Source organism: Stegodyphus dumicola, chromosome 9, assembly GCF_044657685.1.
Source record: "Stegodyphus dumicola isolate Sdum_Otavi_A_Nest chromosome 9, ASM4465768v1".
NCBI lineage: Eukaryota > Metazoa > Arthropoda > Arachnida > Araneae > Eresidae > Stegodyphus > Stegodyphus dumicola.
Genome location: NC_140776.1, coordinates 69462139 through 69477708, shown reverse-complemented (window position 1 = coordinate 69477708; position 15570 = coordinate 69462139). Strand labels below are relative to the sequence as shown.

The 15570-nt window shown below is 27.9% G+C and overlaps 1 protein-coding gene across 1 annotated transcript in view; it reads right to left on the bottom strand.

Annotated features, from left to right (window-relative positions):
• Positions 1-15570, bottom strand: part of LOC118199652 (uncharacterized) — a 41065-nt gene that overhangs the window by 20047 nt on the left and 5448 nt on the right. Inside the window, exons 4-11 of the mRNA XM_085823564.1 lie at positions 14222-14351; positions 13546-13662; positions 11791-11850; positions 9927-9995; positions 9670-9774; positions 7124-7239; positions 4609-5264; positions 1913-2094 (exon numbers count right to left, since the gene is read on the bottom strand). Coding sequence (XP_085679690.1) covers positions 1913-2094; positions 4609-5264; positions 7124-7239; positions 9670-9774; positions 9927-9995; positions 11791-11850; positions 13546-13662; positions 14222-14351 — 1435 coding nt within the window. The remainder of the gene's footprint in view (positions 1-1912; positions 2095-4608; positions 5265-7123; positions 7240-9669; positions 9775-9926; positions 9996-11790; positions 11851-13545; positions 13663-14221; positions 14352-15570) is intronic.

Below are 15570 nucleotides of genomic sequence, written 5' to 3'. Positions count from 1 at the left end.
CAGTATATTATTTTTAATACATAACAACTTTACAGATTAACTATAAATTATGCTTTAAGAAGAACAGCACATGTTTACAATAACACAAACATGTGCAAATAACAGAAATAAAGGCTTATAGTACTGCTAAAATTTTATAATTAAGATTTCAGCATTACTTTCAAACTTTTATAATACTCTTTATGGCAGCTTGTGCATACTTTTAACTTTAGTTATTAAAAATCAATGGCATGAAGTTTTCAGGGTATTTTTCTGAATATGGATAAAGTGAGTTCAATTCTATGAGTGATGCTACTCTGATTATTATATGCTTCTGAAACAAATTTTTCAAGAATAATAAATCCAAATATAACACAATTATTATAATAAAATAAAACTAAATGCAAATATAATTTATTATGAAATATAAATGCACTGTGTTTACTATTTCATAATATTATAAATTTTTGTGACAAACACTACAGATATATGCATGCATATAAAGTCTGGATATCTAGTATCAAAATGATCTAATATCTGGACTATCAGCAATTTCTTTTCTGCAGATTCTAAGAATGAAGAATTACCTACTGGAGAAAATGATGAAAAAAGGTCATAAAAAAGTATTTTCTACCAACTAATTGAGACTCCTATAGGTCATTTTCAAACACTTGCTGGCTAGGAAATCGCACCATGGCACTGATAATACATCAAATGACACAGTGTTTAATTATCTATGAACACATTTTATTTGCATAATTATTAATTTTATTTGCATATAATTAACATTTCTGGCCCTTGAATGGCTATGTGTAAGGTGAAGGTGTTGAAATTTTTCTATTTGGCCTTAAGTATAAGTGAATCCTCAGACATATTTATTTGGAATGAGATTTTGTACATATCAATTTCCTTTTGTTTGCATAATAGCAAGGAAAGGGAAAAGAATCAGATTTTGAGGAACTTGATTCAGTTAATACAGCATATTCACTCTTCCCTAACTTCCTGATTTGAAGTCAGCTTATCATTTTATTCTATTATTATTCTCATCAAAATTACAGTTTACAGACATTACATTAAATGATAGCACTTGAATTGTACTCTTTTCCTAAAATTGTGCATCCATTAACCAGCCAATGGATTTCGCAATTTTGCACACTTTGAAATGCAGATCTAAAACTGCTTTTTTAAAAACTGATGCAACAACAACATCACCCAAGAAATTAGAAACATTTCAGCATAAAACCTGATGAGTAGGGTATTATCAGATCACGAGAGAATGTGTCTGCAAATATTTTAAGAAACTCTTGGTCTAATATATAGTGAGCTCTATCAAATTTCATGATGGTGATAAATTCATGAATCTGAAAGTTTTCAGATAACACACATAAAAAGCAGAATTTTTCGATTTATGGTATAACAAGAAAAAATGCTAAATGAAGATGATACAACTGAAGTCTTACATTGCAATAACAATGCCTCACTCATTGGTCAATTAATGGAATGGCGAATATCTGTAGTATAGTTTTAAATCCAGAAGACACTGCCATTTCAGCTTCAATTCACATTTTGATTTCATGTGGTAATAATTCAGACAAAATCTTTCTTTATGCAAAATAACCCTTTGTTAAAGAAATATTACTACAGAATATTTTTTGTTTCATACTTTCTTCATGTTATCCTACTAGATTTAAATTGATCATCTAAAATCTGGAAATTTCCAAAATCTGAAATTGCCAAATCTCAACAGTTCTGGAGCACATAATTTTTTAAAGGCACATACATTACAAAGCATTTTTTTTTTTTAAATGGAAGATAACCAATGTAGACAGCTTCGATAATAAACTGAAAGACTGAAGGAATGAACACTATTATATTTTATTCTTAAGGAATGAACACTATATATTTTATAAAATAAAAAATATTAAAACCAGACCTCTGAAAGTGATGGCCTCCCTTCCCTAAATGGAAACTGAAATATAGTTCCAGATGTTTTCTTTGCTTTAGGAGATCCAGTATTATATTTTGGGCTTCGAGGAGAGCCACTTTCTTTTGGTGAAAGAGGCTGAGCATTTGAATCTTGACTAAAAAGTGTGAGGGCATGTTGTAAAATCCCAACTATAAAAATAACAAATTAATAAATAGACGGAGATGAGTAAATTTTCAGATACCAGAATGAAAAAAAAATTCATCAATTGACATATGTTAAGATGATACTACACTTTTTTCCCAAAAAATATTTTTTTTTACCTATTATTATTATATATATACTATTTTAACTATTAACTATTATATATATATATATATATATATATATATATATTATGAAAAATTAGTCTAAATTTCTTACTTTATGCCTTCACTGATAATTTTTCAGCAGCTTAATGCTTGACAACACTAGATACATTTATACAATTATATTTTGCTTTTTAAAAAGGTTGTTTTGTAATTATACATACACACACACACACACACATAATACACATTGGTAATGTATTAGTTCACATAATTTAGGTAATAAATTGAAGTTTGATATGGCATAGTTTTTATGTCTTGTAATTCTCATAATTTTAAAAACCTAACTGTATATAATAGCCAGAATGATAGAAATAATGTTTTGTGTCAACAGGATCCAGCATCAAGAATTGTTTGATCACGATGAAACTTGACATGAGTAATAAGATGGCAAAAATGAATAAGTGATCAAAACTGGATAGCAATGAATTCATGCATAAGTATAATAGATTCAGAATTATTACATATTAGCATGATACAAAGATGCTTCTGAGTGCCATTGCATGAGAATGTATGATCTTGGCATGTGCTCATATCAGCATCAAATACTGTCCTGGAAATTTACCTACACAGTCTGTAACTGCTGAATAAATTCATGTATGAAGCGAGATGGCTGTAACTGGCATTTTAACATATTCTATACAGGGTAGATTGCAAAAAGATCTGGCAGGAAAGGGAGAGTTGTGTCATAATATAAGACATTATTTAGAAATGTTTGTCCTGTGTAGATGTAGAGGCAGATTTATGAAAGTACAAAGCCACAGTCACTAGAGCTTTCATTTTCTGTCACGAGGACTTCCACTCATTCCATTTTCACTACAAAGCCACAGTCATGAGTCCCAAAACCATCAATTTATATTTTTAAAATAGTAATCATATTCTACTTCTTAAGATGAGAGACCCAAAAAAATTTAGATGAGATGGACCCTCTTCTTCAAAAATTCAGCATTATATAGATGTGCATTACAGCTTGAAAAACGCCCAGTAAATGGAAAAATGCTGTAGTATTACAGTTACTAATAGTCAGAGACTTATTTTCATAGGCCATTCAAGCGCTGCAAAGGAGCACTAAAAGAATTGAAATGCTCTTCAGTATCTGATATATTCTCACCTAGACCAAAAACTGCTCTCATAATGGTTATATATGCCCTGCTGGTAACAATATTATCTGATTGTGCCATGTCTTTGTCCTTAACTTGAGTAATTCTTCAAAATAACCAGTCTGCCTCTTTGAATGTGATGTGCTATTAAACACAAAATATGAAGGTGTGATAGCTATTGAATGCACTTAGTCAATTATACCGACTCTATTTGTATTTAGGGCATTCCTAATTTGCTAATACAAATGACACTACCAAATAAACAGATCAAACTGTCACAGCAGTCAGGTGTTTGTAGGGAAAATGTTTCTTGTACACTGACTGGCTGTATATTTTCTATCATTAGAATATGTGATTAAGAGATACTAAATGTTAAATTTTTAGCTTGTATTACAACTTTTTCCAGATATTTTTTAAACAGATTGTATTTTCCTAAGCAATACAGTGTATGTTAAAAATAATATTATTTTTTGTTTAGTTGTTATGATGATATAAATACCTTAAGTGCTTAATATAACCATGATCTATTTCTAACATGATACTTAAAACATCGAAATTTATTTCTAAAAATACTATTCATTATTTCTTCTTGGGGAGGGAGGAGAACATGCTAAGCAGAATGTTAAAATTATAAATACTGCAAATTTATGGTTCTGCTGGTTGGCTGGTTTGCTGCCTCTTCTATTAGCTACTTTCATATACGTTGCCTACTTTTACACATGTTATGTTGTTTTTGACAACAAACGTTTCTGTCACAATCTGTCTGTAGTAATTATTTGCCTAACATGGAATCATAAGAGAATCTTCCTGTCACAAACAAACTCAATTACTTTCAAAAGAAATTGGTGTTTACAACTTTTAACTCTGTAAGTTAACTTTATCATTCTCACATGTTTGCAATGAGTATTAAAGAAAAAAAACACACAATGGAACACTGAAAATTAAATTATTTGAGTAGGTAATAACAAAGCTAAGGAATGCATAGAAAATTATTTCCATTTTCAAACATTAGATTTATTATAAAAGAAGGGTAGAATTCTTCAGAGGCAGAATTTTTAAGGAAGAGAATATCCCCTCATATTCAGATCACTAATGTATTTTAATATCAGTTTAAAGTTTTTATAAGTATTTCTTCAGAGGACCTCTGCATATTTAGAGAGCTAAAAATTTAATTCAGCTTACAAATAAACTTAAAAGTAAAAAAAAAAAAAGTAACAACAGAAAAATTTAGTCATACCTTCTGGCTTTTTCTTCTGTTTGTTAACCCATTCAGCAAATTTTTGTTTAGGACTTTGGCTGCCACAAGGTGTAGCTTCTTGTGTGAGAGCATTTACATCATTACTTGTGTGATTCTGAGGCTGAGCTACTGTTCTGTGTGGAGGCTTTGGAGGTGCGCAGTTTGATGATGTACTCAAAGGAGGAAAAGAAGGTACTGCAACACCAGCTCGTGCAACAGTTTCAGAGTTCTTCAGTGCTTCTTGGCGTTTCAGATGTCCTGTCATAAATTTTTCCTGTGGAGGCTGCAAGAAGTTGCTTTTTGGTGATGATATATCCTTATCATCAAGAGAATCAGATTTTGCTTTACTTTCACTTGACTGAGTTTCACCTTTATCTTCTTGAGTACAGCTTTGAGGATTTTCTTTTTTAAAAACATTATCTTCTAAATCAATAGTTTTATTAGGATCATAAGAAATTGTTCTCAAAACTGATTCTTTGCGCTTAGAGTTGTTGCCAATTAATTCCTCCAAACTGACAGGTGCATGGAGAGCTGTTGGAGAGACACCAGTCACAGTAGCTCTACGTCGCAGTCGGTTTCGAGGTTTGTTCACGGCAAAAAGCTTTTCTTTTTCTGACAATCCACCATTCACCTCAGATACACTGTTTGCTTCTCCCCTAAATATTAAAAGAGACTGTGTTTTAACAATTATAATAATATTTATTTATAAACTGTGAAGGTATAAATGTTATTGAATATATATTTTTCATTTAAACAAATGAAAAAAACACAATTAATAATAATGCATAATTAAATTTTATTTCTATGAAATATTGGCTTTTTTTTACAAGAACTATATATTTCAGATATAGACTTCTAATTATAGATAATTTTATTACATATGAATTCAGGAAATCTTTAAAACTTACCTAAAAATGGAACAGTGCTTTGTAGGCATTGCTATTTCTACCTTAAATTCATTCAATTTGTTAAGAGTTTCCTTACTAAATGTATTAGATTCAGCAAATTTATTTATTTTTGACACATTGATTTTACTGCTATCCTTTAGTTCTATTAATTGCAATGTTATTATAATTTAATGTGGATGTAGTAAAATAAGATTTTTCTTACAGTAGTATTTGCTAAATACTGCCTTTTTATCATTACATTTTTTTTTTTTAAATTATATATATATATATAATAGCAGCTTTCTACAATATGTTCCTAGAGTGAACAAATTGAATTTACATTAGAATAAGCATTTCTACTTGAATATTTGTAATCATTAAATTAAAAAAAATAAAGAAGAAGAAGGGGACGAAAGAATACTGGAGAAGACAATTTGATATTTAAAATCAAAACAGAAGAGAAACAAACCAAAGTAAAATATAAAATTAAGCAAAGCAACAACATTCTATTTGACATATGTTTTAGCCAAAGTCTATCAATTTCGAGGGCAACACATGCAGATCCCTTATAATCAGAAGAAAACAAATTCTGCAAAGAAGAGAGCTGTATTTATACCAAAAGGCAAGCAATAAAATGAACAGGGAAGTAACTGTTCATTTTATTTATTCTTGGAGTTTACATTTGTTTGGTTTTTGGTATAAATACAGCTCTCTTCTTTTCAGAAATTCTTTTCTCCTGATGATGAGAGACCAGTACCTCTTGCCTTCGAAATTGATAGAGTCCTTTGCTATAATGCATACCAATTATTGCTTTACCTAATTTTATGTTGAATTTCAAAAGATAAATATGAATTTAAAAACTGCCTTCCTTCTTGTGTAATTTATTATTCTTGGAGTTTCAGTACTTGGTAAGCTAATGCAGACAATGAACTATGCATTCAATATTATTTTACAATTACTCTCGTTAATACTAAGTATTTCTGTGTTTGTGCTCAAATTAAATTATAAAAATCTTACATCATTTTATATATGATTAACATTATGATTAAATACTGCTATCTTGCTATTTAAAGATTTATACACATATGCTACAATATATAATTCTATTTTCAAAAATAAAATCATTCATTCAGACCTTTTTGAACTCATATTCTTCTTTTTACTTTTATGTAATATAAATACAAGATTTAATCACATATTTTTAACTACTCAATTGCATGATTTTATGAAATAATCTTTTCATGCTGGATTGTAAAACATTGTGATTTAAATATTTTTCAAATGATTTAATTTATTTTTGACAAAAATTTTAAACAAACCAAAAATAATACTTAGAAATATGAAAAATATAAATCAAGATCAAAACTATAATGTGCTACCAAGTGTTTCAAATATGTACAAAATTTTAATGCAATTATTTTTATATTATAATCTAACTTGAGAATGCATAACTTTTATACAATGTCAAAATAATATAGACATACAGTGTAAAGTATCTATTAATTATATATTGGCTATTTTTTATAATACTTGCTTTGTCTTATTTGTGAAAACCTTCACAATTATAACATATAAATGTATGACAGCATGCATGCAATAATTTTTTAGTTTACAAATTTTATTGTTACCTAGCTCCAGGTGATTTGGGACACAGCTCACGAATATCTTTGCCTTTATTCCATTTATACAGTTTACGAAAAGCAGTTTTCTTTGATGGTATTCGATAAGGCCACAAAGTAATTACCTAAAATTAATTAGAAAGAAATAATATGATAAATATGCATAAAATTTAATGTATACGTACAACGTACACATAATAAGGACAATATGAATTCAAGACAAAAAAAAAAAAAAAAATGCTTCTATAATAGAGCAATGCTAGCCCTAATGCAGCAGAGATATATCTTATCTTCATAGCATTGACTAGCATGCACAGGTGGTACAGACAAACCACCTGGGATACTGATTTTCAGACAGCACTATGTACAAGCGAAATTACATTTTGCTTTTATGTTATCAATATGTATAATTTATTTGAAGCTCTAACTGTACTGATTGCTCAATGCCAAATATGCTGCCACATGTCTTCACAAGGATCAAATTCACCAATTCTTTATGAATTTCCTGTTCAGTACTTAATCTTTTCTGCAGTTACTTTAGTGATAAGCAGATTCTGTTGAATGTGTTAATGACTTTCTAAATATCGAAGTATGGGTTCTATATTATGTTATTATATGTGTCTTTATATTTTCCATTATGTATATATACTGGTATGGTTACCAACTTTAATCACTCTTCATTTGTTCTCTAAGAATCTATTTTGGTAACATGCTCTTTTCAACATACTGGTGTTCCAGTATAAGATAACCTCTTTGTACAAAAGATTATGTAAGCTTCTCATGGAACTATAATTTTTAGTTGTGTGTATCTTGTGTTCAACTAGACAGGATATGAGCACTGCTCACATTATCTCATTTCAATTGTCTTCTGGAAAAATACTGGACAGCACGTGGCCTCATGACCTAGTGGCCAACTGGCTAGCACTTAAGGAATAAAAAAACTAAACAATTTTTAGACAATAAGTTTTTTTTTTTTTTTTTTTTTTTTTTTTTTTTTTTAGTGCTTTTCCAGTTTGATTTCTTTCACTTCCCCCAAAAAAAGTATTTTCCTGAAAGGATAGAAGTCTTGCTTTTTAGCTTTTAGTAAAATGCAACTGTAGTTATGGGAAAAAAATATAACATTAATCACAACATAAATAAATATTATTTGTATCTTACACATTATAACAAAAAATTTATTTTTACAACATTTATTACATATTATCTAAAAGCAGAATTACAAAAAAATAAAATTAATAAATAAATGCACATATGTAAACAGATTTTTCTTATAAATTGTGCAATCTGCCATCTGTATGATTTAATAACTACTGTACGAATGTGCAATATATGCTGAGCGAAGTTACGTCAGAAAACATATTAAGTCTTAATTTTGATTCAAAATAAAATGTGTTAGAAGCATACATTCTCAAATAGGTTACTCAGCATATAGAATCTGTCTTTTCAGAACAAGATCATATTAAATGTTTTATTAATATTGAGAACAGAAAATAATTATGTAACCAGGTGCTCTGAATAGGAAATTATTTTATGAATTTTCTTTTACATATGATAATAATTAGTAAGATAAAGTTTTACTTTCATAATTTATGCAAAAAAATAAGAAAATATCCACATTCTTACAAAACTAACATTTGTGTAATCTATTAATCTAATATTACAGTACGTATTTCTAAATCTAAAAAATCTAAATGTTTTATTACATATGAAGTCAATTTTAAAATTTTAATCACATATTTCATTTTAAAATGAAATTCAAATGGAATTTATATAATTTATTCTGATAAAAAATTATACATAAATTACAAGATACCTACAAGACTCACAATGATCAGTTGATTATTTAATCTAATAAATGTTTGAATTTTAATTCCTTTTTGGAAACTGACACTAAACTAAAAAAAGTTTTAGTTTATTTTGATCCAATAAAAGTTAATATAATACAATTATACTTTATACCTCGTACTTTATTTTGATACAATATAAGTTAATATTATATAATCATACTTTACAATAAACATATTAATAATTTTTTTTTTAATTCTTACCAAATTCTACAGTGTCTATTAAAAGTCAAAATATAAAATACTGAATTTGAGAAATTTTTGGTGATTCTTTAATACAGCAGTTCTCAACATTCCCCCCCCCAAGCACCCCATTCACCATTGCCAGATGATCACTGCCTCTTTCCCTACTTTCCAAAATATGAAAAACACATATATCTTTATTTAAATTTAGATTATTTTTAATGTGTTTTATAAGTTAAATTAAAAAGGTACATAAAATGTTGATAAATACCAAAACTTGAATAAAAGTAGTTTTTATATTGATAAACCTAAACTAAACACTAAAAAAATAAATAAAAGGCTGACCACATTCTCCTCCTGAAACTATGAAATTCACGTTTTTTAAAAGAATTCATCATTTTTATAAAAATGTTGAAACTGTAGGCTTTTTTATTCTGTGCAACTAGAATTAATTTATCTGTAAGTTTAACCTACAATAATAAATTTCCAAAACATAATTCTGGAGCTTTTTATGAAATAAAATATTACCTGTCCAAGAACATTTGGATGCCGAGGGCGTTTCTTTAAAGTCAAATGCACTTCTGTAGGATGTTCTTTCATAGCACAAATTATGTTTTTTATCTGCCAACCAATCTATAAAAATTTTAAATTGATATATAAAAAATATTTTTAAATTATATTTTATATTGTAAGCATATAAATTATGCAGCAGTATTTTATATCCTCCTGAATTAAAAATACATTAATGTTAATAATATAAAAATAATAGTAATGCAAATACCTACCACTGTTTGATAATTGACTTGCACAATTTCATCTCCTTCTTCTACTTTACCTGATCGATACGCTGGACTCTAAAAAAAAATATGTGTATATTTCATTAAAATGAAAAAGAAAAAAATTACATAAATGTTAAATTATAATGATAATATCCATAATATAATACATGTAATGTAATAAAAATGTGTTGAATGAAGAAACAAGAAACAGCATGACAAAATAAGATAGCTGCAAATGACTATCAAAAGAATTATTCTTAGCGATGGAAAATTAATTATAATGATTTTATATATATACAGTCAAAAGTCGTTAATTCGGACACCCATAATCCGGAATGATCTATAATCTGGACCTCAAAGCTAAAAACTTTCTGCGCATGCGTGGCATTCACGCATGCGCATAGGCATTTACGCGTGCGCGTAAGACCTTTACGGCTGCGAATATACATGTGCGCATGTGCATAATACGTTTACGCATGCGCGTTTAATGTAAAACGGACGGTATAAGCTAAAACTATCTAATTTTTTATTTCAGTTAATGTTGCAGATTGCGTTGTTCCTTAATCTTCGAATTGGATCCGGCTTATTATTTTTTGCAGACTGTTAGAGCAATTTTATAAAAGTAAGCTTGAACTTTGGATTATGTCAAATACATTTTCCGATGCTGGAGCTCCCAAAGGATCTACAAAGCGAAAGTATATTTCGATGTCCAAGAAACAAAAAAAGGAATTGCTGCAAAAAATGGATAAAGGCATATATCCTTTGATTATCTAATCATTCCGAAATATGTTTATCAATTTCACGCTGCTCTGCGGGGGGAGGGAAACAACACGGCGCGCAATGAATTGGAAGTTGATCTGTCAGCACTATCCTTATCTTCAGAGCAGATGTTTTTATTTTATTTGGCTTATAATTCATTACTAAATGTAGTATTTCATCTCGTGTACTCAGTCTTTGATATGATTTAAATCAAGTTCCTCCTCATTATAATTCACTTCCGATAGTGAAGAAAGTGACTCAGAGGTTATTGAAAACGAAAAAATTTCGATTGACAAATTAGCTGATATTTTCGACAGAGCAATTATAGGACTTGAACAGCGGAACTTTGTAAGTAAACAAGAAATTATGTCTGTTTAATAAATAGAATTAAAGAGAAAGTATTATCACATGAAACGAAGCAAATTAAACAACTTACATTGAAAGAAATGTTTAATAAAGTAAACAAATAAATATTTAGCTTTTTCTTTTTGTAAATTTTGATACCCTTTAGATCATAATTGCTGTTTATTTCATAAATTACGGTTTCATATTTTTAATTTTATAATTTCTGCATGCCATCTTACCAGATTTAAACTGATGATCTATAATCCGGAAAAATCGATAATCCGGAATCGCCGAAGTCCCGACGAGTCCGGATTAACGACTTTTGACTGTATATATATATATTATTGTAAATTAATTCATTAGTTAAAAAATATTTTCAAGCAAGTTAATTGATCATATGTGAGGTACTATGAAAGATCTACCTACTGCATACAGATTATATTATTTCTTATTTCCAGGGGAAAAAATATTGCAATCTGCATCAAGTATTACCTATAATGATAACATAACTACCTTCTTACATAATTTTTTATGCACAAAGATTGATACTGAATACTTTACTGAAAATTAGATGAAAATAAAAGTTAAACTGCAACTATAAAAATATTTAAATAACATTATTTAGATGTAAATACCAGGCTTAAAATGGGATATAAAGAATTAGTGAACAAAACCAAATTTACAAAAATGAAATTATTTCGTGATTAATTATCTTAATTATGTTAGGGAACTATCAAATCCTTTTATTATACCACAAAATGTATACCTGAAACTTGACATCTTCAATAACATGTATTCCAGTATAAAGAGAATTAATATGGATACCCTAAAATTAAGAAAAATTGCACTCAGAAACCTCAACAATATCATCAAAAGTATAAAAGCAGTTTTTCAATACCATTAAAGACTGTTAAGAGATACTTTACTGGAATACCTAAATGTTCAAGATGAGTAAAAATAAAGTAGCAAACTATACTTTAAAAATAATAATAATAAGACTTAAAATAAAATTTTAAAAAAATTAAAAAGACTATTTAAAATAATAAATTTATTCACTTTGTAACAAGTAATATAGATATTTTTTTAATGTGGCAGTATGTAATTTGCTGTATATTTAAATGCTGTATATACTGCTCCAAAATTTTATGCATCTGCTAAAAACTTTTTATGTATGCGTGGTTTGAAAAGAGAAAAAGCACTCAGTTTCTCATTACATGCTTCTTGAGGTTTAGTGTAACTACAAATGTAAAATGTCAAATTTAAGAATATCTGTGCTGTATATAAAATGATATTTCATACACTCCTCATATAATATAATTCAGAAGAAAATTATATACAGGGTTTACTTTTTCATAAGCCTGAGAAATATACTATGGAAGAACATATTCCCATTCCCAACTCATATACAGCAAACTCCTATTGCATTTTTGCACTCAGATAAAAATAATTAATTTACTTAAACAATGTAAGGTAAACTTTTGTAAAGACATTTTAGTTCCTGCATTTACCAGAAAGGATGTGTCTTGTAAATGCATTCCTTCTTCCCTACAGTGTGAAAAATAATCTTTCCTGGCACCCACCTATGGTGAGTTGTTTTATATGCAAAGAATATATGACAAAAAGAATAACCAAGAAACAGCCATTCTGAATTACTCAACCAGAGTATATACTTCATACTCTATACTTCCAATATATCTAAATATCTAGCTCATAGATCAGTGTTAGATTGCCTAAAAAGGCAACGAATGCACTGATCAGTAACAGCACACCAAATAATATTATTAATTTTATCTAGGAAAAAAAATTACAATCAAGCCTTTTTTAAATTATTGTTAAAAGTTTGTTTTTAAAATGAAGATTCAACAGATATTTTGAAAGATTTCATTTTACAAAAATTAAGGTAATTTATTGTCTAAAGTTTTTATAATTTATTAAAATTAACATTTTCAAAAACTTATTTTACTAATAAGATTGTTTAATAACATTAAATATTTTTGTCAATTAAAAAATATCCAAATTTGTTTAATAACATCAATAATTAATGTTTGTTTTGTGTAATAAAATGGTTTACTAAAACTTTTGCCTACAATTAAAAACATATTAGGAGATAATTTGCAAAGGTGGCCCTGATATTTTGACTGTTTAGAGGCCTCCACAAGGTTCAAATGGCACTGCCCAACATGCCTTCTGAGCAATGAAAAGATATAAACTGTTACTGAATAAGCAACAGATACAATATCTTATTTCTAAATTTAAAATGCTTATACTTTTCATTCCCTTAATTGATAACTTTGACAGAACTAATATATGTTGGGTTACACTGCTTTAGCAAAAATACTTTTCCCAATTAATTTGGTTAAAAACATGTACAAATTTCATATTAAATGTGTACCTTACATATACTAAAAATGTAAATATTGAAATACTTAATACTAATTAGAGAAAAGCATAATGATAACTTAAATTCTCATGAGTTTGAAAGAAAAATATAAAGTATATTTTCTTATCATAAAATTCTTACCAAATCATCATCAACTTTGCGTTTTATTTTGGCAACTTCCAGAGATGCTGGTTGTATAATTAAAGAATCATTGAAATCTTGAACAATTTTATCACTTTGAGCAGCAAGTTTTAAGCACTACAAAGGAAAAAAAATACGAATTAAGAAATAGGTTTCTTTGCATTAATTTGTATCCTTTGCAATATTTTCTTTAAAATATTCATTAACAATACATATTTTTGAAAGGAAAAGCCCATTGTTTGTTTCAAAATTTGTGTCTATTTTTATCGTTTTAAGTTTTAAAACTGAAAACAGAGTGCCATTCATATCTTAACTATCAAACTGTATGGAAAAAATAAATGGAGAGAATAGCTGTATAGGTTAAAAATAATACTAAATTGCTTCATCAAATGTCAGAATTATATACAACTTACAGAATCACATAATAAATTAAATCATTTACTTTATTTAACCTTAAATTCTTTCTTTCTTTTTTCTTTAACCTCACTATGAGTTCATGGCAATGCTTTCCAATACATCATTACTAACAATAAGGAATAGGTTTGCATTCATAATAATACATACTTTTCAAAAAAATATTGGCTATATTCCGATTTTTTTATAAAATTCATAAATATTTTCCTACTGAAGACATCAATATAATATACAGCAATTGAATTGCAAACGAAATACTTACTGTTTCTTTTATAATTTTATGAGGATTTTCAGCAAATTGATCCCGCTGAGCAGTTGAAGCCAGTTCAACACTCAGTTTCAATATGGTTTTACGAACATCAACATAATTCTCTTGACCAACAAACGGATACCTAAAACCAAAAATAAAACATCAAATAGTAGTTAATCTTTGTTACATTCTGATATATCACAATTTCATTCACAAGCAAGCACTTACAATATCAATACTATTGACCATCAAAAAGATACTCTTAGAATTAAAATGCAATAAATTAGTCTTTGTTATACTACAGCATAGTTGCCAAACCTGAAATGTGAAAAGTCGAGAGCTTCGGGGACGTTTTCCGTGCTGTACAGATGATGTCACTTCAAAAAAACTCCCAACTGATTTAAATTCACTTCATGCCGAAGTGAATTTAAATCAGTTTTAAGTTCTTTTGGAGGTACATATGATTCAGGTTACTGAACTATTTATAATACAAGTGTTAATTTTTTTATTCTATGGCTAATTTCATTTGTAATTTTATTAAATTTTATACTGAGAAAATCATGAATAAGAAAGGAAAGCTTTTGTTTATCAAACTATTTTTAAATATGATGAGAATAAAATTAATAATTAATGCACATATTCTTATATAGATTAACTTAGTAATATAAGATTATTGATGTAAAATAAAAATTAATACAAATGTGAAATGATTAAACATTGCTTCAATCTTCATAAAAATTTCTATAGATGTCTATAGCAGATTAAGACAATTCAAACCAAATAAAATTTAATAAAAAAATTGAGCAAAAAGTCATGAAAGATAGAAAGTGGAATATGTATAATTAAAGGCTAAAAATTAAAAACCGGGGATCTGGGGATCTACTGCGACATGTGCTGAAAAACTTAAAGTTGGCAGTTATATGTCTATACCCTATCAGATAATAAGAAGACATGACAACACTTTTTTTAAAATCAATTAATAACTTCTATTTTAGATGTCAATTAACCACATAATTATTCCAAATACACATTTATAGCCATCTTACAACTTATAATTAGGGATATATTTATGAATATTACTCCTTTCTAAGTTAATTAATAAAACAAAATAGTAAAGACTATAGGATCTCTCTGAACCTTTTTCATAATTCTCTAATAAAAACTATTTTTAGATTAATTTTCTTAATTTGTTTTACAAATGTAAAATGATAGTTTCAAATTTAATGTCTCAATAAATTATGAACTTTCAATTCCCCACACATGAAAAACTGCACCGCAAATCTTCGCACTATTTTTTATTCTCCCCTTTTTTGATCTGATGATGAGATATTTATGTAATGCATAATAAACCATACAGCCTC